General features: G+C 39.8%; 1 protein-coding gene across 7 annotated transcripts in view; it reads right to left on the bottom strand.

Moving 5' to 3' along the window:
* LOC146398983 (uncharacterized) overlaps positions 1–26,848 on the bottom strand; it is a 97,465-nt gene that overhangs the window by 34,502 nt on the left and 36,115 nt on the right. For 5 of the 7 annotated variants that reach the window (XM_084980948.1, XM_084980945.1, XM_084980950.1 and 2 more), the window contains exons 5-8: positions 21,031–21,212; positions 17,013–17,148; positions 12,260–12,380; positions 6,519–6,602 (exon numbers count right to left, since the gene is read on the bottom strand). Coding sequence is in view for 1 of the 7 variants with exons in the window: in XM_084980944.1 (XP_084837070.1) it covers positions 6,519–6,630 (112 nt within the window). In the remaining 6 variants the exon portion in view is untranslated. Of the gene's footprint in view, positions 1–6,518; positions 6,741–12,259; positions 12,381–17,012; positions 17,174–21,030; positions 21,213–26,848 lie in introns of those variants that run through there. The other 2 variants (XM_084980947.1, XM_084980944.1) reach the window with 2 other exon arrangements.

Genomic DNA, 26,848 nt, shown 5'->3' with positions numbered 1-26,848 from the left:
TTTTGGGTATTAGACTGCACAAATCAGGGACATCACATAGTATCCTGATTTGTCTGACTGTGGCCTTCAGCATAATACTTTCTAGGCTCACCCAAGGTGCAGCAAATGGCAAGAGGCCACTCTCTTTTCTGGCCGAATACCACTGCACTGCATATGGACACCACATCTTCTTGACTCATCCCTCAGTGGACACAGGCTGCTGCCATGACCTGGCTGGTCTACACATTATCACTCGCTGTTGTGAAAAGAAGTTATGTGAGAGAAAAAGTCTAAGGGACACTTCAGTGGACAGAGCTGCTCCTATCTTTTCAAATTAGGATGTTCGTTTTCATCAGAAGCCCTAGCAATGGATTTGCTGAATCTTATGAGAGTTTTGGTTCTGTTTTTTTTGGATGAAATTCCACAATTAAGATACACTACTGAGGTTCTCATCAAACAATACATCCTACCTCATTTTACCTCATGTGGTAGTTCATGGCGGTATTCCTTTTCTTTTCTTTACTACTGGATTCTATACAGGTAGAAAAATTCTCAGGGAACATGTTTTTAAACATGACCCTTAGGCATACTTTGCTGTAAGTAGGAATGAATTCTTCAAAGGGACACATATTTAACTTAAATTTATTTAAAAAGCAAACTTCAGGAGTTCCCGTCATGGCTCAGTGGTTAACAAATCCGACTAGGAACCATGAGGTTGTGGGTATGGTCCCTGGCCTTGCTCAGTGGGTTAATGATCTGGCGTTGTCATGAGCTGTGGTGTAGGTTGCAGATGTGCCTCGGATCCCGTGCTGCTGTGGCTCTGGCGTAGGCCAGGGGCTACAGCTCTGATGAGACCCCTAGCCTGTGAACCTCCATATGCTGTGGGAGTGGCCCAAAGAAATAGCATAAAGACAAAAAAAGAAATCCTACTTTTCACCTTCATACTCAGTCCCACAGAGGAAAACATGAACACACAGCCCCCTGACTCTCTGAGAAAAGGAAGCTGACCTGCTCAGCACTGGAGCTCATTCGCGGGTGCATCTCCATGGCTAGGAGGGAAATGGGCTCTGAGAAACAGCCTCCCCTTCCTGCTGACTGAGAGGAACCCCATTCCCACACTTCTGCTTGGCAAGGGCTGGTGTGTGTATAAGTATGGCAGTTGTGGACATGCTGCTCAGCTGTGGCTGTAGCAACACTGTCTGAAGCAAGGGAAAGGGAAGAAAGCAACCCAGAGAGGCTGCAAAGCCTTCCTGAGGACCAGGGCCCTAGATCGCCCCCCTTAGTCCACATGGGAGAAAAGCCAGCTCTGGAACAATGGAGGAACTATGTTCGAAATTAAACATCAGGACACAAGGGCTTTCAAGCAGAGAGAACATGAAAAAATCAGGGCTTCGCACCCACCGCAGCTAGGCACCTTGTGTCCCAGACCGGTGCTTCCCCACTTCCCAGCAAAGAGAATCACAGCTGGGCCCCCACCACAACAGGAGGGTTCACACAGACCACAGAGGAGACACTCCTTGAGTGCCTGGCTCTTGTGGCCAAGTGGGATGGCGCCTCTGGGCCCTACAGGACAGCTCCCAAGTATATCCTCTCCTTCAAGACTGGGAGAGATGGCAAATGGACCTAATGCATGGAAACACACACAGAAAATTAGGCAAAATGAAACACAGGGATATCTTTCTAAAAAAAAAACAAAACAAACACAAGGCAAAATCACAGAATAAGAACAAAATGAAGTGGAAATAAGCCATCGACCTGAGAAAGAGTCAGAAGTCATGGACATAAAGATGCTTACTGAACTCAGAAGAAGGAATGAACACAAAGAGATCTTCAATGAAGAGACAGGAAGCAGAGGAAAGAACCAAAGAGAAGTTATTAATGAACTGAAAAACACACTCGAGGGCTTTGACAGCAGACTGGATGAAGGAGAATTAATCAGAGACCTGCCTGACAAAACAATGGAACTCAATCAGATAGAGAGGCAAAATGAAAAAAGAATTTTTAAAAAATTAGGCTACTTTAAAGGACCTATGGGATACCATCAAGCAGAATAACATTTGCATTACAGGGGTGGTTCCAGAAGAAGAGAAAGAGAACAGAACAGAAAAATTAATGGAAGAAATAATGCCTAAAATCTTCCATCATCTGGGAAGGGAAACAGAACTTGCTTGGCTGTGGTGTAGGCCTGCAGCTCTAGCTCTGATTAGACCCCTAACCTGGGAACCTCTGTATGATGTGGGTGCATTCCTAAAACTAAAACCGAAAAACAAAAAGGGTAAAAACCATATGATTATTTCCATAGATGCAAAGAAACCCATGAGATAAACTTCTACATCCACTTATGTTAAAGTCTCAACAAAGCAAGTATAAAGGGAATGGACCTCAACTTAATAAAGGCCATCAACTGCAAACCTACAGCTAACATTCCACTCAACTGTGACAAGCTGAACGCTTTTTCTCCTCTAAGATGATGAACAAGAGAAGGATGCCCACTCTTGCCCCTTTTATTCCACATAGGATTTGAAGTCCTACTAACAATTAGACAAGAAAAAGAAATAAAAGGAATCTGAATCATAAATGAAAAAAGTAAAAGTGTCCTTTTTGCCGATTACATGATACTATAATAGAAAATCCTACATACTCTAGCAAAAAACTGTTTGAATGAATACATTCAGTTATGTTTCAGTTTACATAATCAACGTACATATCAGTGGCATTTCTATACAATAATAACAAAACATCAAAAAGAGAAACAGGCGTTTCTGTCATGGTTCAATGGTTAAAAAACACAACAGTACCCATGAGGACACAGGTTCAATCCCTGGCCTTGCTCAGTGGGTGAAGGATCCTGTGTTGCCTTGAGCTGTGGTGTAGTTGCAGATGCAGCTCAGACCCCATGTGGCTGTGGTGTAGGCTGGTAGCTACAGCTCTGATTCAACCCCTAACCTGGAAACTTGTACATGCTGCAAGTGCAGCCCTAAAAACAAACAAAACAAAACAAAACCCCAAGAAGAGAAACAGACACGGAGTTCCTGTTGTGGCTCAGTGGTTAACGCATCTGACTAGGGACCATGCTGTTGTGGGTTCGATCCCTAGCCTCGCTCAGTGGGTTGAGGATCCTGAATTGCTGTGGCTCTGGTGTAGGCCCACAGCTACAGCTCTGATTAGACCCCTAGCCTGGGAACCTCCACAGAACAGATAAAAAGACAAAAAAAAAAAAAAGAAAGAAAGAAATAGACAAGATGGCAGAGTAGGAGGACTCAAGCTCCCCTCCTCTCATGAAAACACCAAAATTACAACTATGTGCTGAATGACCATCAACAAAATAGACTGGAAACTACCAAGAACAAGATATCCTACACCCAAAGGCAATAAGGAGCCACACTGAGACAGCAGGAGGTGCTCATTCATGGTAGAAGTAATCCCATACCCCCTGCATGGGCAGCCCACAAACTGGAAAAGAACTCTATTTCAGAGGCTTTCCCACAGGAGACTTCTGAACCCCACAGCAGGTGCCTAAGCCAGGGAGTCTGGCACGGGAAGGAGGAGCCCCTGGGACACATGACATTGAAGGCCAGTGAGGCTTGTGTGCAAGAGCTCCACAGGACTGGGGGAGACAGAAACTCCACTCCTGGAGGGTGCACACAGGCTTTCATGTGCACTGGGTCCCAGGGCTAAGCAGGCACTCAAGAAGAATCTGGGTCAGAATGACCTGGCCAATCATGGAGGGTCTCCTGGGAAAGGAGGGGGTGACTGGGAAACACTGTAGGGCAGGACAGTCTAGGCAGAGGTCCCAGGAATAGTTGTTGGCATGAGCTCCCCTGGAGGTGGTCCTTTTGGAACAATCTGGTCCCACAAGTTAGGGCTGAGAAGCCCCAGGCCAAACAACAAACAGGCTGGGAACACAGACCCACTGATCAACAAACAGGTACCTAAAGTGCTCCACATCACACCCACAGACAAAGGTCCACCCCCTAGAGGGACAAGGCTCAGCTCCACCTACCAGTGGGCAGGCACCTGTCCCTCCCATCAGGAAGCTGGCCATAAACGCCTCTATTTTACCTACAAGAAGGCAGACACTAGAAGCAAGACAGGCTACACACCTCTAACCTACAAAAAGGAGATCATGCAAAAAGCATACAAAATGAGAAGGCAGAGAAATATGAACCAGATGAAGGAACAAGACAACCCCCACACCCACCTCCATGCAAAATGACTTTAGAATAATGATTGCGAAGAGGATCCAAGAGCTCAGACAAAAACTGGAGGCAAAGATCAACACATTACAAGAAAGACTAAACAAAGACATAGAAGATTTAAAACAGAAACAAACCAAAAAATCGTATTTATGATTGCATCAAAAATAAAGTACCTAGGAGTTCCCGTCAAGGCCCAGTGGTTAAGGAATCTGACTAGGAACCATGAGGTTGCAGGTTTGGTCCCTGCCCTTGCTCAGTGGGTTAACGATCTGGTGTTGCCATGAGCTGTGGTGTAGATTGCAGCCGCGGCTCAAATCCCGCATTGCTGTGGCTCTGGCATAGGCCGGTGGCTATAGTTCCGATTCGACCCCTAGCCTGGGAACCTCCATATGCCGTGGGAGCCGCCCAAAGAGATAGCAAAAAAAAAAAAAAATAATAATAATAAAATAAAATAAATAAATAAATAGATAAAAATAAATAAAATGAAAGTAAAAGAAAAAACTAAAGTACCTAGAGATAAATTTAACCAGGCAAGGTAAAGACTTGTACACTCTAAACTATATGCTGTTGAGGAAAGAAATTAAAGGCACAAATTAATGGAAAGATATTTCATGTTTATGAGTGAATTCACATCATTCAAATGTCCAGATTACCAAAAGCAACAGAGACTCAATGCACTCTCCACCAAAATCCCAACTGCACATTGCACAGACCTAGGAGAAACCCTTCTAAAATTTGTATGGAACCACAATAGATCCCCATCAGCTACAACCATCTTGAGAAAGAGCAGCAAAGCTGGAAGGATTACATTTCCTGATTTCAAACTACACTACAAAGCTATAGATAGCAAAACAGATCAGGACTGGCACAAAAACAAAACAGACAGACCAGTGAAACAACACTGACAGCCCAGAAGGAAAACCAACACAGACACAGACAAGTCATTTCCAACAAAGGACCACAGAGCATACAATGGACAAGGGACAGTTTCTTCAATCAATGGTGCTGGAAGAACTGCACAGGCACATGCAAGGAATGGAACGAGACCCCTACCTTACAACACATCCCCAAATTAAAATGGACTAAAGACTCAAATGGAAGAAATGAAACCATACAATGTCTAGGAGAAAACATAGGTGGTAAGCACATGGACATCTGTCTGCTTACACTTGGCTCTGACCTCAAAGGCAAGTGATAGAAAGGGAAAATTAAACCAGCGGAATGGAGTTCCCATTGTGGCGCAGTGGTTAACGGATCTGACTAGGAACCATGAGGTCGTGGGTTTGATCCCTGGCCTTGCTCAGTGGGTTAAGGATCTGGCGTTGCTGTGAGCTGTGGTGTAGGTCGCAGACACGGCTCAGATCTGGCATTGCTGTGGCTGTGGTGTGGGCCAGCGGCTAGAGCTCCGATTCAACCCCTAGCCTGGGAACTTCCATATGCCCCAAGAGCGGCCCAAGAACGTGGCAAAAATACAAAAAATCTGCTATTGTTACTACGGTGCCATGGGGCGCTGCTGGTTCCGTCCCTTACCTGGGAACTTCTGTGTGCCTTGGGTGTGGCACAAAACAAACAAAAAACAAACAAACAAAAAACTGGGGCAGAGGATCTGAATAGACATTTTCCAAAGAAAACAGAAAATGGCCAACAGGCTTATGACAAGAGGTTAAACCACACTAATGGAACTACAAACCAAAACCACAATAATGTTTCAACCTCATCCCTTAGAGAATGGTTATTATAAACACACACACACACAAGCAATAAATGTTGGAGAGCATGTGGAGAAAAAGGAACATTACTGGTGCAGCCACAGTGGAAAACAGCATGAGACTGCTCAAAAAATTAAAATCAGAACTACAGTGTGACCCAGCAATTCCACTTCTGGCAATTTATCGAAAACACTCGCTTGACGATCATACGCACCTCTATTTCATCACAACAGAGTTACAATCACCAGGACAAGAAAACAACCCAAGCATCTACAGAAGGATGAGCCAAGAAAGATGTGGTATATATCCATCTGCATTTCAGGGAAACATGGAATACTTTTGAGTAGGTCTCAAATATTGCATGAGGCATCCGTATACTTAAAATATATCTGTTGTTTATCTGAAATGCCAATGTAACTGGGCCTATCTTGTTCTTATCTGTTAAACCTGGGGACAGTCCAATGAACGTGAATGAGAATGGTCAGGGCAGAGATCATCACAGGGTGTCTGGGCTGCTGTGAGGAAAGACTTCAGAGAGCTGGGAAGACAACTGAGTCTTAAGCTGAGAACTCTGTGGGCTCTTCCACTCCTTGCAGAAATTCACAACACACCATCATTACTTGTGACTTACCTTTTGGATGGATCCATGTTTTGTCTGCAGAATAGATCCTAGGTTGCTTGAAGACAGGAACGAGGTGTGTGTTCCCCACTCCACCTAGGACCAACAGGCACACCAAAGGCATGTTAGTAAATCACCGCAGGAACTGAGTCAAAGGGTTTTATCTTCCCAAAGAGTAAAACCATTCTGTTTGGGAAATCACTGTTAACGGCTATTTTCTTTCTTTCAACAATGCAGCCAAGAATCCAGTCTGGAGTTTTTGCAGGCAAATTAGTAATACAGACATGCATTGTCTGTGGTGCAGTAAGTGTCCATGGTAGTGATGTCATGGGCACATTTCAGGTTTTTGAAAGTTGGATGTAGGAGATGGGATTAAGATGGCGGAAGAGGACTGGAGCTCAACTTCTCTCCTAAAAACAACAAAAGTCACGACTAAAGGCTGAGCAATCTTCACCCAAATGGACCAGAAACCTTCAAAAAGACATCCTACTCCGGAAGAGAAAGAGGAGGCCACATCAAGAGGTAGGAGGGATGATTTTGTGATACAAACAACCCCATACCTCCCAGGTGGGAAGCCCCCCAGACTGGAAACTAACTGGTTCACAGAGACCTACAGGAGTGAGAGTTCTGAGCCCCACATCAAATCCTCACATGCAGGGATCTGGCACTGGGAGAAAGAGCCCCAGAGCATCTGGCATTGAAGGCCAGTGGGGCATGTGTGCAGGAACTCCACGGGACTGGGGGAAAAGGAGACCCCACTCTTAAAAGGCGCACACAGACTTTCACGTGCACCGAGTCCCAGGGCAAAGCAAAGTCTCCATAGGAATCTGGTCAAAACTGAATGCAGTTCTTGGAGAACATCCTGGGAAAACAGGGGTGAATGTGGCTTGTTGCGAGGGAGGGACATTGGGAACAAAGCTCTCAGGAATATTCAGCAGCATGCCTTTCTCTGGAGGGTGGCCATTTTGGCAAAATCTGGCCCCACCAGTCAGTGCTGAGAAGCCCCAGGGCAAACAGCAATCCAGGTAGGATCACAGCCCCATCCCTCAGTAAACAAGCTGCCTAAAGAACCCTCAGGCACACAGACACCTCTAATCCCATCCAGAGACAAAGCCCCACCCACTAGAGGGAGGAGAATCAGAATCAGCCCCACGAACCGGTGGGCAGGCATCAGCCCTTCCCATCAGGAAGCCTACAGCAAGGCTCCATACCAACCTCAGCCACAAGGGGGGCAGACACCAGAAGGAACAGAGGCTACAATTCTATTCCCTGTCAAAAGGTCACTGCACCAAAAACCTATAAAAATGAAAAGACAGAGAACTATAACTCTGATGAGGGAGAAAGGAAAACCCCCAGAATATCAGCTAAGTGATGAGGAGAGTCTCAGCCTCTAGGAAAAAACTTTAGACGGTTGATGCTGAAGATGATGCAAGACATTGGAAATAAACTGGAGGCAAAGATGGGTAGTTAACAGGAAACACTGAGCAAAGAGATACAAGATATAAAACTCAAACAAGAAGAGATGCAAAATACAACAACTGAAATAAAAAATTCACGAGGAGCAGCTAACAGCAGGATACAGGAGGCAGAAGAATGAATAAACGAGGTGGAGGACAGATTAGTAGAAATTATGGGGGAGAGAGGACAAGATGGCAGAGGAGTAGGGGGACACGCTCACCCTTTCCCACAAACACAACAAAAAAAGCACATCTACAGAATAAATGACTTGCACAGAACAGCAACCAATCGCTGGCAGAGGAACCTAAACTCCAGTAACGGCAAGAAGTTCGTGACATTACTGGGCAGATCGGGAGAAAAGAGGAGAGTGAGAGAAGGTGAATCCGAGCGGGATGGGCGCTCCCGAAAGGGAACTGAGGAGGAGAAAGGGATCCCGCACGCTGGAAAGTCACCTCCACGGGGGGAAGATCAAACGAACCAGAGAAATCTCCAGATGCAGAGAAGAGAATAGCAGTAAGTCAGAGTACGGAAAAGCCGATCAAGAACCGAACGGACCATCTGAACTATGGGCACAGTCACCAAAAATTGAGATGCCTGGGTGGGGGCTGGGCACCAAGACCTCGGCTCCAGAGGTTAGTCCCAGGGCTGGGGGGGCAGGGCGGAGCGGAAACTGCTTGGAAGTCTAGAAACTTTTTGACCGGGCAGAGACTGCCTGGGAGACTAGAAAACAAAACTGTGGCAGAGGGAGGGAGCAATACTCTAGGGGCGGGGAAGTGGAAAGCTGCATCAGAGGGAACCTGGGAGAAGAGCCTGGTCTGCGCCCGTGCTGGGGAGGGGAGAAAAGAAGGGGTGGGTCCCCATAGAATACCCCCCACACCACAGCAAGCTTACAGGCCCACTAGCTAGCAGAAAGCTGCGCTTCCCAGTGCTTCCCCCCCACCCCCACCACCCCCTATGCTCTCGCTGGACCTGGGGCTACCTGCCATCCAGGAGGGCTGGCCTCAACAATTGCCTGAAGCCTACCACCACAGGGGCTGTCCCTGCACAGGCCTGCTTGCCCTTTGGAGGGGCTACACTTCCGCAGAGCAGCACCAATCACCACCAGCCCCCGAGAAAAGGCCTGCAGCCCAGAAAAGCTAGAACAAGCCTAGCCAGGCTGTGAATAAGTCTGCCTAATTCTCAGATGGTTTTTCGGAGTCGGGCTGCCCTGGGGAGGAGCCTCTTGGATTTCCAGCGGCCCTGCTACCCGCCCAAGGCCCCAGGGGGTGCCAAGCTCTAGAGGATCAGCTGCATACCATCACCAGCCCTCAGAAAATATTCCACGGCAGTGACAAGGCAAACACTGCCCGGCCACTGAGGGTACAACTCCACCAGGAAAAAGAAAACAACAAGCAAGATGAAGAAGCTGAGAAACCACCCCCAGTCAAACCAACAGGAGAACTCACCTCAAACAGTCAACAATGAAACAGATCTCTGCAGACTGACAGACCTGGAGTTCAAAAGAGAAATAGGGAAAATACTGAAGGAATTAAGAGAAGATATGAACAGTAACGCAGATACCCTCAGAAAGGAACTAGAAAATATAAGGAGGAGCCAAGAGAAACTAGAACATTCATTTGCAGAGACGCAAACTGAACTAACGGCAGTAAAAACCAGAATGAATAATGCAGAAGAACAAATCAGTGATATGGAAGATAGAATAATGGAAATCACTCAATCCGGTCAACAGACAGAAAACCGAATCAAAAAACTGGAAAGCAATATAAGAGACCTATGGGATAATAGAAAGCTGGCCAATCTACGCATAATAGGAATTCCAGAAAGAGTAGAAAAAGATAAGGGGATGGAAAATATATTTGAAGAAATTATCGATGGAAACTTCCCAAATCTAAAGGATACTGGGTCCAAGATACAAGAAGCACAGAGGGCCCCAAACAAACTGAACCCAAACAGACCCACACCAACACACATCATAATAAAGATGGCAAAAGTTAGTGATAAAGAGAGGATCCTAAAGGCAGCAAGAGAAAAACAGAATGTTACCCACAAGGGAACCCCCATAAGAATATCAGCTGATATCTCTACAGAAACACTACAGGCCAGGAGGGAATGGCAAGAGATATTTAAAGTGCTAAAAGGAAAAAATATGCAATCTAGAGTACTCTATCCAGCAAGAATATCATTTAAAATAGAAGGGGAAATAAAAATTTTTCCCAACAAACGAAAACTTAAAGAATACAGCAACACAAAACCCAGGTTAAAGGAAATTTTGAAAGAGCTTCTCTAAACCAAAAAGAAAGGAAGGAAAGGGAAGAAAAAAGAAGAGAAAAAAAAAAGAAGAAGAGAAAGAACTAGGACTGAGGAAAACGCAATCAGAGAGCAGTCACTCAAATAAGGCAGCATACAGATTATATAAGAAAAAAGAAAGCTTTATAGTTCTATGCCAAACTTCACAAAGAAAATATGTGTCATTGTGCGGCACATATTATATGGTAACAGTACTCACGTACCTTTCTGTAAATTTGGGAGAAGTAAGCTATGGAAATGTAGTTGTGTCATTTGTGAACAATGAAATTATAATTAAAAAATACATTCCTATTTTCCATCCAAAGTTTATTTATATTTCATTGGCTAATTCTAAACTTGGCGTGTAAGCTGTTCCAGGGTGAAACAGAAAAACGTGATGAAAGATGAGCCCAAGTCTCACAAAAATAGAAGAGTTTTACTTGATAACATTCCAAAAGATATAAATTCTAATTTGGTTTAGTATTGCAACCACTGTCCAAATCAAATAGTAGTAGTCCAAGACCTCTATGAAGTGCATTTATTAAAAATTGAATGTTAGTGTATTATTACTCTGAAGTTGTGACAACCCATTATCCTTGGAAGTCACTGAAACATGCATCAAAGATACAAACAGGCTTCTTAGAAGAAGGAGTTAAGGCATTTTTGGCTGAACACTCAGCACAGAAGATATTTCCACATTGTCTGCAGTGATGCTGTAAACAACAACAAAAAAATAAACATTTTCAAGCATAACAACTATATCAAAATTATGAGACTACAAGAATAGGCCAACTGCACTTTGAAAGTATACTATTTCAAGGTTTATTTAATAACAAATCTCAATGCTGATTTAATCCTTTGATTAATTTGAATGCTTACTAGTTATATACTACACTAAAAATTTCAATATGAGATTGATCTTAGAATTTTCAAAAAACCATGCGAGGCATTTTTAAAGTGTTAATAAAACAGTCCTATCAGGTGAAAAACTATTTCTACTTGCCAAATATTTCAGGCATCATTTCTACAATCAGAATATAAATTTGAAACATCACATGATGGTATTATTTAAAATGATTTTTTTAATCTCTGCTTTTTCTTCCTTTAAAATAACTCAATGATGATAAAATGTATGAGTTTAATAATGATGCTGTGGTTCAGAAAATGATTATTCTAGAAAGTGAATCAGTAGGAAGGCAACAAATGAATTTAAAGTTAAAATATATGCTAATCAGAAACTAGACTGCATAAATTTAATTGTTCTACGTAGTTATAAGTTAAAGTTAATAAATGGCAAAACTTTTAAAGTCTATCAAATGCAGGACAATTCTGATGGTTAAAACAGTCAACTGTGGAATAAAATCCCATCTCACTGTGACTGAAAAGCCTTTCCCACAGGTGCTTCAGCTCTGTACTTCATTGTCGTTAGCCCACTTTCTATTCAGTGTTTGTGTAGGTCTGATCTATTTTAAAAAGTTTCAGCACATTATAATATTCCACACTTTTAAGAATGATTGGTGCCCAAGTTTTCAAATGGATAACATTTTGAAAATCAGAAATAATTTGGTCATCTTCCATTATCAAAAAGTGCTACAATCTTAAGTCTGAATGACAATAAAGCAAAGCAAATTTTATCTCTCAAAAGCACTGGAAATTTCTAACCTTTGGTAATTTCCCATTTATTCTAACCCTAGGGAGCAATCCTTCCTTGAGACTCCAAGCATATATATTCAGATCACTTCTTTAACACACAGCAACTCATTCATGCCTTTGTGTTCTTGACTTCTCCTAATACTGACAATTCATGAATGACATGTCTCTATAATCCTTGGAATCCCTGAAGTCTTTAAATCTTGTATTTAATTACCCATAACACCTACAATATTATTACACAGACAGCAGCCATTTAAAAGTATGTATATATGAGATTTTTTAATGTTCAAAATATGCTTTTTACTAAGAGGTAAATTCTAGACTAAAAAACTGCTGCACATCACCAGGCGACTTACCTGAAGGGACTGATTCTCTTTGCCCAGCTCCTGCACTGCTGCAGTTTTATTATCCAGCTTTCTTTGCAACTCTAGTACTTTGGTTTGAAGCTTTTCTATTTTACCTTCTCCTTTAAGACACCTAGAACAAATCACAAAAACATTAAAAAAATAATTAAAGACCCCCCAACACAGATAATGAACTACTTTAGCAGTCTGAAGCATAATACATGAATTTCAACCATCTGTTGTAATGAGTAGTTTCTAAATGGCTACTTAAATACCTGTTGGAGCACTATTCTCAAGACTTCAGTTTTTTTCAATGTGCAATATGTAAGTCTTTATCACTTAGAATGGAAATAAATTATTTTTATTAGACATCAGTCACCTTTCTGGTAGTGCCCTTCTTTCATCATGATTATTCTGAACTGTTGCTTCCAATACCATGATTTTTCCCTGTAAGTCATCCATCTGCTTTTTTTTTTTTTTTTTTTTCTTTTCTAGAGCCACACCTCGCAGCATATGGAGGGCCAAAGCCACAGCAACGGGGGATCCCAGCTGCATTTGCGGCCTACACCACAGCTCATGGCAACGCCGGATGCTTAACCCACTGAGCAAGGCCAGGGATCGAACCCACAACCTCATGGTTCCTAGTCAGATTCGTTAACCACTGAGCCACGACGGGAACTCCCCCATCTGCTTCTTGAGCTCACTGACTCACTGCTGACTGGACTGCCACTCCTTCTTTACAGTGCCCAGGTTTTCATTTAATGCAGCTATCTGCATGGTATGTTTAGCCTAGTTTTCCTCATGCTTCTGCACTGCTACTTCTTTTTCTTTTCTTTCAGAATGCTGAGAATAGGAAAAACGGTGAGTAAAAAAAAATCTATTACAAAAATAAAGTAAAAAAAATAAATTTGTCGAATTTAAAATACCAGCTGCATAACTACTACTACTTCTTTGGGAAAGAAGACACTAGTAGAATGGATTCCACAAATATCTGTGTATTTTGAACTGGCTTAAAGGCCACAATGCTGAAATGATGTTCAGCAGGTTTCTTATAAAATCAAGCTGAAGTAAATCAATTTAAGATTTTCCTTTTTTCCACTACAGCAGAAGAATAACCATAATCAGGGATAGCAAGGTGCCCTGGAGATAAAGCTCGACTTTTCTTATGTCTTAAATTACACATGCATCCCTTGGTCTCCATCAACATGCCAAAAACACAATACTTCAAATCACTGTGTGAACCTGAAATTGCAATTCAATGAAAACATTCCACAGTCAAGTTATCTGGGGCTATTTGGACCTCATTCACTAGAGGAAAGCCAGATGCTTCCCATTTGGCACACGCAAGTTAGGGAGGGGAAAGTAGACTTTTGGTCACACAATTGGTCATCACAATTCCCAACTGAAATCTCCACTTCCCCTTATCAGCATTCACTGTGACCAAAAAAATGAGTTCAATATAACTAACGTTCATGCCATCTACCGCAGACTACATAGTTAGAGGTTAGTTTGTTTTACTGGCACTAAAAGGTTTTTTTTTTTTTTTTTAATTATGTTCTACTGAACTTTCACTTACATAAGCCAAAAATTATATTTCCTATCACATGTCAGCTATTTAAGTCAATCACATCAGTCTTAAATTGAACAGTAAAGTGTCAGTTGAGCACTTGAATTATAACTTTTAAGTAGAAAAATCCTCTCTCACTGAATTAATTTACAAAATCAATTACAAAACCTCCCATTGTACTGTACAGCAAAGGGAACTATATCTAATCTTGGGATAGAACATGATGGATGATACTACAGGAAGAGGAATGTGTATATATGGATGACTGGGTCACTTTGCTGTACAGCAGCAATTGGCACATGATTATGAATGAACTGTACCTTAAAAAAAAAATAAAAAAACACACCTCCCACCATTAACTTACTGACCAGTTTAGCTCCCTTCTCCATAAATTCTTTCCTCAGTTCAACTTCTTCCTTTTTCATCTGCTTTTTTTCCCACTGTACAGCAAGGGGATCAAGTTATCCTTACATGTATACATTACAATTACATTTTTCCCCACCCTTTCTTCTGTGGCAACATGAGTATCTAGACAAAGTTCTCAATGCTATTCAGCAGGATCTCCTTGTAAATCTGTTCTAAGTTGTGTCTGATAAGCCCAAGCTCCCGATCCCTTCCACTCCATCCCCCTCCCATCAGGCAGCCACAAGTTCCTTCTCCAAGTCCATGATTTTCTTTTCTGAGGAGATGTTCATTTGTGCTGGATATTAGATTCCAGTTATAAGTGATGTCATATGGTATTTGTCTTTGTCTTTCTGGCTCACTTCACTCAGGATGAGATTCTCTAGTTCCATCCATGTTGCTGCCAATGGCATTATGTCGTTCGTTTTTATGGCTGAGTAGTATTCCATTGTGTATATATACCACCTAAATTCCACCTTCAGTGAAATGGTTCTTTGGGGCACTACTACACAATCTTCTCAGTCCTAACAAATTTGCTACTCCTTGCCCCAAACAAAAAAAAAAGAGATTTAAGTATTTTAGGAAGAAAAACAATTATAAAAACAGAATCTCTTAAAATCTTAATTCTAAACTTAGATATTTTGAAGTTTGCTATCTATAACTCTTTTATTTTTTGTCTTTTTGCCTTTTCTAAGGCCACTCCTGCAGCATATGGAGGTTCCCAGGCCAGGGGTCTAATCAGAGCTGTAGCCACCCACCTGCACCACAGCCACAGCAACACAGGATCTGAGCCACATCTGTGACCTACACCACAGCTCACGGCAATGACGGATCGAGGCCAGGGATTGAACCCACAAACTCGTGGTTCCTAGTTGGATTTGTTAACCACTGGGCAATGATGGGAACGCACATAATTCTTTTAATTGATAGCTTTCTTGATTAGCATCTCAATAAAATCTAAATTTTTAGGGTTACTTCTCATTATTTAGTCATCTGAAAACAGAAGTAACAGTTTCAATATATGTATAGATATTCTGCAACACAAAAGCACTGAGAGCAAGAATATTTGTCAAAAATAACAAAACAATGGTTCCTGGCATAAAGTATGTTTTTTTTTTTCTTTTTATGGCTGCACCCACATCATATGGAAGTTCCCAGGCCAGGGATTGAATCTGAGCTGCAGTTGTGACCTAAGCCAAGGCAATTCCCACTGCTCTTGGAATCAAACCTGACACCTCTGCAGCAACCCGAGCCATTGCAGTTTGATTCCTAACCCACTGGGCTATGGTGGGGACTCCCACAAAGTATGTTCTTAATAAATAAATGTGTGTGTGTGTATATATATACACTTTTTTTTAACAAGCACTAAAAAATACAGAGGAAAAACAATGATTATCTTCACATATCTTTATGCTTTCTTGCTTGTGAGACTTAGGTTCTTCACTCAATTTAGCAATTTATTTTTCTTGTCCACATTTAATTTCCTCAATCTCTGCCAATTTAGATTTTTCATTTACTAGTTCTTTTTCAGTGACTATAGAAAAATAACTTATTAAAAAAATAATTTTAACTACTTAACTGAAAATTAACAAAAATGACTGCTACTGTTTATGACTGTCTCTGCCCCTTTAACCTAAGTTAACTTGAGCAAATTACCTACCTTCTCTTGTTCCTGTGTCCTTGTTTATACAATATGAACAATAATAATGTTATAAGGACTAAATAGTTAATACTATAAAGTAAATAGTGTCTGGCCAAACTTGAGCTAAAACACCTTCTTATGCTTATTAATATTATTACTCTCACTATCTTTACATAAGGCACCTAAAGAGGAGAACTATATGTCTAATCTAATCTCTATACCACATAGCTCCTTTTAATCCTCATTTTATAGGTAAAGGGACAAAGGCTTAGAAAAGTTCAATAATCTATTAGAAGTAGAACCAAAACTAAAACAAGAGCTGCATGATCTCATGCCCTTGTAATTAAAGGCCTGTAAACTATAGTTCTGTCAGAATTTTCTAAACTTGTGGCATAAGTCATAAATTTCATTCCAGCTTCACCGGTCCCATCCCCACAAAAACATCCCCCTAGTTTTTAGTTGAAGATAATTTCCAGGAACTGCACAATTAACAGATATACATACAAGTGCGCACACACACACACACACACACACACACACACACAAATACCTTCATAAATTGTACACTTAAGAATATTCTATCCACTGATGGAAATACATGATCTCAGTTATGAAACCAAAAATCAAATGTTTCTTAGAATCTGCATTTATCTTTTATATAGAAATATAACTGATCATTATGTGTACTGGTCATATAACCAGTACTTTCAACTTTATAACTTAGCATCATTTATATAAAATAAACCCACACTTCCTCTTAGAAAAAAGCTGGTTATTAATATTAAGAATTCTTAACACACTCAATTATTCCTAGACCTTTCATACCTGATTTCTATATCCAGAGGATAACATGTTATATGAGAAATAATTGAGGAGCTATAGTATCTTTTTTTGAATAACCAAGGGTCTATGATATAAAAAAACAGACTCCTTTGTATAACTAAAAAGAGCAATAAGAAATGGCAAGGAAGCTGTAAAGAATAACCTCCTAGGATTAGAATTACAGTCACCAAGAGTCTCTTATTTATAACCTTGATGCCCATCTTAGCTGTTGAATATAAGGTGATGCCTTTACTGGTTAAGAGGTTTGACTAGATGATCTCTATGGCCATTGTAACTCTGAAGATTCTAGATTTAGTTAGAAAATAAAATACCTTTTCTTTCTGAACATCTTGTAGTGGTTTCTACTGCTCCTTCAACTGCTCTTCTTTCTTGGCTGAATCTTGCTCCAAAGAAGTCCTGGCAGTCTTCAGTTCTCGAATCAGTTTATTTTGGTTTCCAATTTGATTCCTGTTTGAAATCAAGCCCTCCTATGCTAGAGAAAGCGTCTCTTTCACAGACTTATAAAAAAATTTCCCCAGATTATTATATGTCATTGTTTAGTAAATTTCTATAGAAACATAACAGTTAACATATGCACAGTAGAAAGCAGTACACTCTAAAAAGATAGTATGTTATGCCCTTGAGCAAGATAATATACAAACTCCAAAATGCCTGTGGTTTAAATAGCTGCCTATAACATTGTAAACTCTCACAAAAACCTAATGACTAAATCTTTTAAAATCAAGCTCAAAATCTGTGCTACTATTTTCTGAAGATGCCAAGACATACTCTTCGACTTTGCCTCTAAATATTCATTTGTGTCATTCAGCAATACACTGCTATATATTCCTTTTCCTGGCTGCAGGCCAGGATATTTTCATCTGCTCAGGATCTTTTTACGTTGGAGAACTCCTTCTCTCATTTAGTGGTTTTACTGGGGCTACTTTAACCCACTGACTCCCACCAGAATAAGCAAATTCCTGAGTAGAACAAATACCAAACCTGATCCTGGAATACCCTAAACACATAGTAGTGTAGCCAAAAAGGAATTTCTGCATTATTCTGTGGTAGCTTTTTTTGGTCCAAAAATTTTTCTTTTTTCAAAATAAAATTTTAGAAATTTTAGTTGTTACTTATTCTTGATATCTGATGAAATGATATAAGGAATAGTATTAGGCTAACAAGGTTTATATTTAATTTTAAACTTACTATCCTAGAATTCTCACTTCATTCACGGTACAAAATCTATAGTTAAATTCCATTTCTATGAACTTTCTTGACAAGAAAGAATAACCTACAGCATGGCCAATTTGGAATACCCAGTCACAAACTTTAGTATTTCATTAATAATCCAGCAGATGGGGCTAAAGGCATAGATCAAGCCAGCCGGACTTGCATTTCACTGGTGTCTAGATACACCACATGCCCACAGATGGCACCCCTGACTTGGGTGTCATGTTACATGGTTCTGAACTTCTTCCTTTTCTCTCTTGTACACAAGATTATTTAACAAATACGATGCTGTGTGGGAGAAATTGACAGAACACTAAACCAACTATAATGGAAAAAATAAGAATCATAAAATTGAAAAAATCACGGAAGCAAAAGAATGGCCAATAACCATCCTTTATTCTGACCTATAAATTTGATTTGAATGTTCCTAGGAATTCCTTTTATTAAGTAGTTCAGATAACTTCTCACTTTGGAAGGAATTAAATGTCAATACTTCTATTAAAAAAAAATTTAGTGAAATGATGGTAAAAGAATCATGAATCAGAAGAGCTGAGATCCAGTCACAGTTCTGTTATTGTGCAAACATTAGGCCTGTCACCAGCCAAGCAGGGCTTCAGTCTCACAGGCAGAAGGAAGCTTTGGAAGAAAGATCTATTCATGGCCTCTCAGCAGTTGTAAAACTCCATGGCAGCCTTAGCCCTCTGTCTTTCTCTTCTTCCCATATTTACATTTGCATTCTTTCAGGTATAAAATTAGAACAAGACATAACATTTTAGACAAAAATAGTTGGCTTAATGAAAAAATACTGATTTAAAAGATCTAAGACTTGTTGTTATTCTCATGCGTAAATAACATACATATGAAGAAAAAGTGTGATTTCTGTAGATCTTTTACAGTCAGTCTTTAGATATCATCTTCTCTGTCACCAAATAGTCCTTCCAGTTCATCTGCATTTCCCATCCTTCCTCCTACCAGCTCAAGCCACCATCATCTTCACTTGGACTATGGCACAGTCTCCTCTGTCTCATCCCCACATTCACCCAGGTTCCCCTACAATCCATCCTTATCCTGCTGCCAGTTATTGGCCTAAATAAAATACAAATCCTTGCAAATCCTCCTTCTTTTAGGATAAAGTCCAAACTCTTCCACCAACCCTCCCCAACTTTCAATAGTGTTCTAAAGGGAAAAAAAAATAGTAATTTAAAGCTACTTAGAGAATACAGCAAGTAAGATGCTTTCTAAATGTCGAGGTGGTATTTTTTTCCTTAAAACAACTTGTTGATTTTGAACTTGATATATATAAAATATCTATTGTTGGCCCTATGAAAATTCTTTTACCCAATCTCCTGTTTCTTTGTCAGATCATTAGTCACCAACAATTCCTTCACCTCCTCTCTACCTATATGTTATTCATCCTTTTTGTTTCATTGTCTCTCTCCCATTAATCTCTTCTGTTCCAACCTTTTTAACCCCAGTCATAATCAATTCACACCTAGACTGCTGGAGTTTATGGAGGAGGAAGGGAGACAGCCTCTTTAATCTCCATGGCACTAATTTACCTCAGGTCCAAACTAAGCTGTCTTTAAACAACTTCCAGGTTAAGTTGCCTACAAATTTTTTTTTTCATTTTATTCCTCTGCTTAGATGACTCTTCTCCTCTCCCCCAAATATAAACTCCAGTCATCCCTGCTAGGCATCTAAGATACTTCACAATTTGAACCCAACCTTTTAAACTTCCAGACACCAACCATCACTCTGGCAAGACAATTATGTTGACTCCCAGCTTTGCTGGTTCCTGCTGCAGCACCTTTTCTCAAATGTGCCCCTGAGTGAACGGATCTCTCTCAGGACTCTGGGTATTCAAATTCTTAGATCCTTCAGGACCTGGTCAAGTCCTACCTCCTTCATAAAGCCTTCCCTAAAACAGCTTATGAATAAAACATAGTATATTTATGTATATTATAAATATTCTGTGATTTGACAAAATTTGTCAATAAGGCACTTTGTACAAAGAAACAAACAAACAAAAAACCATACACATTAAAGGATCAAAAAGCATAATATTTCACCACGACAAAAAAGAGGACTGGCTAAGTCTTCTTTGAGAGAATAGAAATGTTCCATCTCCTGTAGAGAACTGATAACTTAATGCTACATAAAAATTATTTACCTTTTTTGTATATCATTCATTTTAATGATACTTTATCTAATCAAATAGTATTGCCAAGGACAAGGTATCCAGATATGTTTAGATAATTAAGGTTAAATTTACTTTGAGTTATAATCTCCCGATTTTAACCATTATGCATTCCAATAGTCTTGGGAAGTTAACAAATCCATAAAATTAAAGTCAGTCTTTCTTGAGAAGCAACAATAAAATTGCTTCCATTTTCACAAGTGGTTTACATTGAAAACTCCTTGGATTTTCTAACAGCAGTCCTTTATAAGTTATTTTTTTTACATAGGCAGCAAAGTCCTTTGATAAGCTAATACGACAGTTAACATATTTCCAAATTGTTTCACTATTAAAAGATACATTTGTATGGGGTTTTGTGGTTGTTTTTAAATGGCCACACCCATGGCATATGGAAGGTCCCAAGCCAGGGATTGAATCTGAGTGGCAGCTGTCCTTGAACCCCCTGCTCCAGGCCAGGGATCAAACCCATGCCTCCCCAAGGCACTGCAGTAGAATTCTTTTTCTTTTCTCTTTTCCTTTCTTCCTTCCTTTTCTTCCTTGCCTTTTTAGGGCTGCACCCATGGATATGGAAGTTCACAGGCTAAGGGACAAATCAGGGCTACAGTTGCCAGCCTACACCACAGCAACACGGGACCCAAGCTGCATCTGCGACCTACACCACAGCTCATGGCAACACTGGAACCTTAACCCACTAAGAAAGGCCAGGGATCAAAACCTCACCTTCATGGATACTAGTTGGGTTTGTTACCACTGAGCCACGACACGAATTCCCACAACTTATTTTTTAAAAAGCATATTTCTCCAAAAATAATTCAAAAGAAAACAAGTATGATATTCCACAAATACTAACATTCCCTGCCCATCTGGGTTCAGATCAATCATTTAATATTTATCAATAACATAGTGAGTTTTTATGATACCTTGAGATCTTGCTTGTGGCAAGAAGTTCAGATTCCTTCCCATAGAAATCAGACTGAAGCTGCTTTAGATTTTCCTGATTTTTTTCATAGGCATTTTGTAACACTGATATTTTCTCTTTCTCTGCTGCAAGTTCCTGTGCTGCTTGTGTTGACTGCTGCTGTAGTTTATTCTCAAGTTCTATCTGAAACATACAAGTTATTTAAAACAGTATGCATACAAAAATCCAGTTACAAATACAGAATGAAATCCAATAACTAAGATTCCTGAGAACAAACTAAAGTTATGTCTTAAAATTCTACTGTAATAAAGAGTATCTTACTTAGAAATACAAAATTAAAGAATTACAAAATCTGACAAGTCCCAATTAAAAAAAGAATTAAGTAAAGAAAAAAATATTTTCACTGGTAAGTGTCAAGTACCAAGGTCTCAGGAGACTGAGAGTAACAACTACTTTCTGATGGAAGATAGAGTGCTATGCATGCTTTAGAAGATGCTGAAAGTTAAGGTTGAACTAGAGGAATTTTCTGCATGAAAGAATTTCAAAGCCATTACTGAGCTCAAGTGTATTGTTTCTGCTCCCTAAAATTCAAGAATGACCCAAGAAATTTCTAAGGGCATGTTCATTAACATCAAGGCAGAAAAAGAAATGAAAATCCTGCAAAGGTCCAACTCCTCTAAACTTGTTTTCAGTCTTTAAGAAGATTCAAGAGATGTGCACAAATTATGATGTAATTAGAAGATATGTATGTATAGTATGAGAAGAAGCACTTGGCTTTTAAAATAAACTTACTACTTCCATGAACCTGCTGTTGAATTTATCAGCAACCTTTTTGTTCCACAATCCAATATTCATGTTCTTGTCCACATCTTACTGAACATTCCAGCAGTCCTTAAAATAGCTGATGATGGTCCCTGCTAGAAACATTTCTTGAACCTGGTTTCCAAAACATCTTGTGTTTTAGGTTAACCTATTACCTCACTGGTTATTCTTCCTTCCTAAAATCTCTTACTACTGCCTTTGATCGCTCTGTAGTACAAGACCCCAGGGTTCCATCCCTAGGCTGCTTTTATTCTATAAACAGTCTCTCTTTAGAATATCCTAACTAGACTCATAGCTTTAAGTACTTTATTTACAGTTGACTTCTGAATTTAAGTCTCTAGCTCCAACCTCTGCCTGAACTTTGAGCTCATTATATCAAAGGACTTCCCAGACATCTTCCCTTGACTGACTGATAGATATCTACCTCAAGCAGAATTCTTGACTCCTGACAACAATCCTCCTCCTCAAAAAGCTACTATTTCCCCCAATAAATATGGCCATCCATCCACCTTCACAAGCCAGAAACCTAGAGTTATTCCTGACTCTTCTTTCCAGCATCTCTCACCATCCAATCTATCAGCAAGCCCTGATGATTTAACTTCCAAAAGACACTTCCAAATCATTCACTTGTAACATGTTAGTTCATGCCATCATCATGGACTTTCTGGACTACTGCAATAGTTTTTCAGTGCCCTCCTTGCTTGCTCCTTTATCTCCCTTCAGTCATATCCCATCATTTTCTGCTCAAAATTTCCTAATTGATTCTAATTGTCCTTCAAATAAAATATATCATTCTGTTATAATCTACAAGTTTGCATGTTTATGCTTTGTCTGCTTCGCTGAGCTCAGCTCATATGACTCTTCCTCTCTCCTACTATACTTGTTTTTAGAAACTACCATGCTTGCTGTAGCCAAAGATCTCTGTACTTGTTCTCCTGAGCACTGTATGTATGGCTCGTGTATTTCATGTACCAGCTCAAACCTCTTCAGAGAAGCTTCTTTGATCACCCAGCCTTTTAGCAGGGCTAAATCCATCACTGTCTTTTGTGAAGCCTCTTCCCCCCTCAAGAAGGTGTAAATCCATGAGAACAGGTTACTTGTATGCTCACAGCCACATCTCCAACACCCAGAAATGTGCCCATGGCATAAAATACATACCTAGTAATATTTCTTGAATGAGTGAATGACAAATAGATGGGAAGTGGACAAATAGAGCCCAAAACTCCACTAAGAGGATCTTATAATAGTCCATATAAGACAAAACCTGGACAAAGATTATGGAAGTTGGGAAATAAGAAAAGGAGATAGAGGAGTCCCACTGTGGTGCTGTGGGTGAAGCAATCTCGCATGGCTACAGCTGTGGCATAGGCTGCAGCTGCAGCTCAGATTCAGTGCCTGGCCCAGGAACTTCTGAGTGCCATGGGTGCAGCCAAAAAAAATAAATAAAAAGAGACAGGTGCAACTGAGTTAGGAAGCAGATTGCTGGGAGATGGTGGGGAAGGGGATGCCTAAGGGGGGGAAGGGCATTGATCACCCATACATTATCAGATAATACCCCATATCCCCTCCAATGATTCTTCATTATGACATTATTTTTCATGTTGAAGACTATACTGCATTTTTTTTTTTGGTAGACTACTACTTTAACATCACCCCCCCACAAATCCAGATTTCTTTCTCTTTATTCACCAAAGTACTCTACAAAGTCTTAACAATGATCATCATTGCCCTCTGGGGCTTATATTTGGACCTTCATTTTATCAACTCCAAATGACAGGCTCATTCATTGATTCATCCATTCATTCTTTTTAAATCACTGATAGCTTATTTGTTAGAAAACACAGTTCTCTGATTTTGGAAATTCAAATTTATTAGTGGGTAGGTTAAAAAAAACAACAGGTCAATGTAACAGTTTGATAATTATTTTAATGGAATTAAATCCAACATTCCAAAGGAGAATACAGGAGGGTCCGTCATTTGCAATTTACCCTTCACACAGTGATCAGTTTTTGTACTAAAACAGGTCTGATCACATTTCCCCCTTCTTAAAAACCTTTAACCTTCCAATATCAAGTATTTAATGTAGAAACAGTTATCCATCTACTCTGATCTTACTTCACCCAATTCTGTAGCCTTATCTCCCCTCACTTCTCCACTTACCATGTATTCCAATAGCGAACCTCCTATAATGACATCTTTTTAAGTTTCAAAAACTTTGCTAGTATTGCTTCCTCCTTGAAATATCTGCTTTCTTCATTTATTTAGGGCAGAACCCATGGCATATAGAAGTTCCCAGGCTAGGGGACAATTCGGAGCTGAGGCTGCCAGCCTACACCACAGGCATGGCAACACCAGATTCAAGCCGCATCTGTGCCACAGCTTCTGGCAATGCTGGATCCTTAACCCACTGAGCAGGGCCAGGGATCAAACCCGAATTCTCATGGGTACTGGTCAGGTGCGTTACCACTTAGCCACAATGGGAACTCCTTCTTCCTTTTTTTTAACTTTTCAAAATTATAATCATCTTTAAAGATCCAGTTGAAATGCCAGCTCCTCTAAAAAGCCAGCCAAAACTTCTACTGAGCTCTATTTTTTTCTCTTTTTTATTACAATTTTCTTTGTCCTTACATACCAGCTTCCTCATTAAATTATAAGCTACTTAAGAATAGGGGCCATATCCTATTCAATCTGTATTCCCACATTAGGTTTCAAATAAAGTTGCTGTAGGAACCGATAACTTACAGCCGTGCTGGATCCTTGTTCAGTGGTTCCCAAACAATCACATTAAAAAAAAGGAAGTATATGCATGTGTGTCTTATATATAGTGTATGTACACATACACATCTATACCCTAAACTTTATCCCTGTTTTTCCTATTTCCCTGTGGCCCACTAATAAGTTTCCACAGACCATCACTGTGTGGTTTGCCGTGCGCACTGACAGTCTTGGATCACAGCTTGCCTACTTCCATATACTATCCCACAACTATTTTGTTTGCAACATGACACTGGCAGAGTAGACAACAACTCTATGACCCCATTATATTAATTCAGAAAGATGAATCACTTCCCTGTGACCATAAACCTAATAATACGTATAACATGAAATTTAAATTCAGATCTGCCTGACTCTAAAATTTACCTTCTTTCCAGGATATTATGCTGCTCCTCAATAAAGCCAAACTACTCTTGCCTCTCAATGATTCTCTAGTTACTCCAAATTCCAAAACTAATTTAGAGACTGGATATCCACCCAGCACTCCCTCAGGGTTAAAAATTGTGTCCCTTTTTCTGGCATCCATGCACTAGCATAAGTGAACTACTTACTGTGAATGAATGTCTCCAAAATGCACGTTTAAGCCTAGATCCCCAATGTAATGGTATGTAGAAGTGGATCTTTGGGAGATCATTAGATGATGGGGGTGGAATCCTTGTGAATGGGATTAGTGCCCTTCTAAGAAGGAATGAGATAACTGGTCTCAGTCATATCAGGATACAGCTGTCTACAAGCCAGAGTGGACCCTTATCAGACACTAGCTATGCCAAGTACCTTTATTCTAAGTTTCCCAGTCTCCAGAACTCTGAGAAATCAATGCTTATTGTGTTAAGCCACCTAGTCTATGGTATATTTGTTTTAACAGACCCATGTAAGACAACTACTGATAACAACACTTCCTCTAAATCTCATAATTCTTAAGGTGGTATCTAGTAAAGCCATGCAAAGTAGAAGAAATATACATTAACCATAAATCTGGAAGAAATCTTGTTGTAGCTAGTAATTTAAAAAAAAGAAAATGTGCTAATAGTTGTTAAGACTTTTTACTTATTAAATCAGGTGCTATAAAAATGATCTAAGGAATACTTTAATATGAGACTAATGGATTTCTTTGGTTTGTTTGTTTTTGTCTTTTTCTAGCACTGCACCCAAGGCATATTGAGGTTCCCAGACTAGGGGTCTAATTGGAGCTGCAACTGCCAGCCTATGCCACAGCCACAGCCATGCCAGATCTGAGCCTCGTCTACAACCTACACCATAGCTCACCACAACTGCCAGATCCTTAACCCACTGAGAAAGGCCAGGGATCGAACTTGAAACCTCATGGTTCCTAGTCAGATTCTTTAACCCCTGAGCCACAATGGGAACTCTTGAGGCTAATGGATTTTGAAAAAACAAATGAACTCAAGATATCAAATCATAAACCAAAATACATATTGTGATAATTATATCCTGACTTCTGATTACATATGATAACACACAAAAAAAGAATAAAGGGTCATTAGAAAATTACTCTTTTGTAAAGCAGCCATAATAATGGTTGTAAAACAGAGGTCCACATAAAAGAATGTATTTGTGGGGTTATTTTTTTTCCTCTAGTAATATGACAAGCCAGCTCTTAATGCTATGAAGTATTTGGTTCTACATATTAAGGATTTTATATCTCCCTTCTCCCTGCATGAATTAACATAGAACAACCATGAGGAAAACCTCATTTTGTTCAAACACTAAGTTCATTCCACTTTTATCAACTCTTGGTCTGGACAAATATTAAAACATATTTAAGAATGAAGAACAGATGCTTAATAATAACTTATCATAGGTTTGGAAATAAAAACCATTATGATTTAACTTAAAAGTATCAAACAATTATAACCATATGAAACCTACATTATATACGTTATAGTAGATATAAATATATCTCACATTGTGATTTTTTATCTTGATTATTTCCCTTAATAAGGATAATTTATTGCTAAATTCCTTTAAAATTTTCTAATACACTAGAGATGTTTATACATTTTTCTCAATGTTGTTGTATCTTATTTTACAAAAAGTTTTGTCTATCAAACAAATGATTAGTGTTATAAGAATTATCGAACAACATGATTACAGTGAATGGAAATCCAGACTTAGTCAATCATAGAAGTACAGTTGTGTATTTTAACTTCAAAAAATTTGAGCATGTATAAATTTTTCTTTGTTGCACCTCATCTGTGTTA

The sequence above is a fragment of the Sus scrofa genome, chromosome 10 (assembly GCF_054392235.1).
Source record: "Sus scrofa isolate SSC_HxYL_T2T_F1_AM1 chromosome 10, Sscrofa_HxYL_maternal_Yorkshire_Landrace_v2.0, whole genome shotgun sequence".
In the NCBI taxonomy this organism is placed as follows: Eukaryota; Metazoa; Chordata; class Mammalia; order Artiodactyla; family Suidae; genus Sus; species Sus scrofa.
The sequence above is the reverse complement of the archived record's forward strand: the minus strand, read 5'-3'. Positions and strand labels throughout refer to the sequence as shown.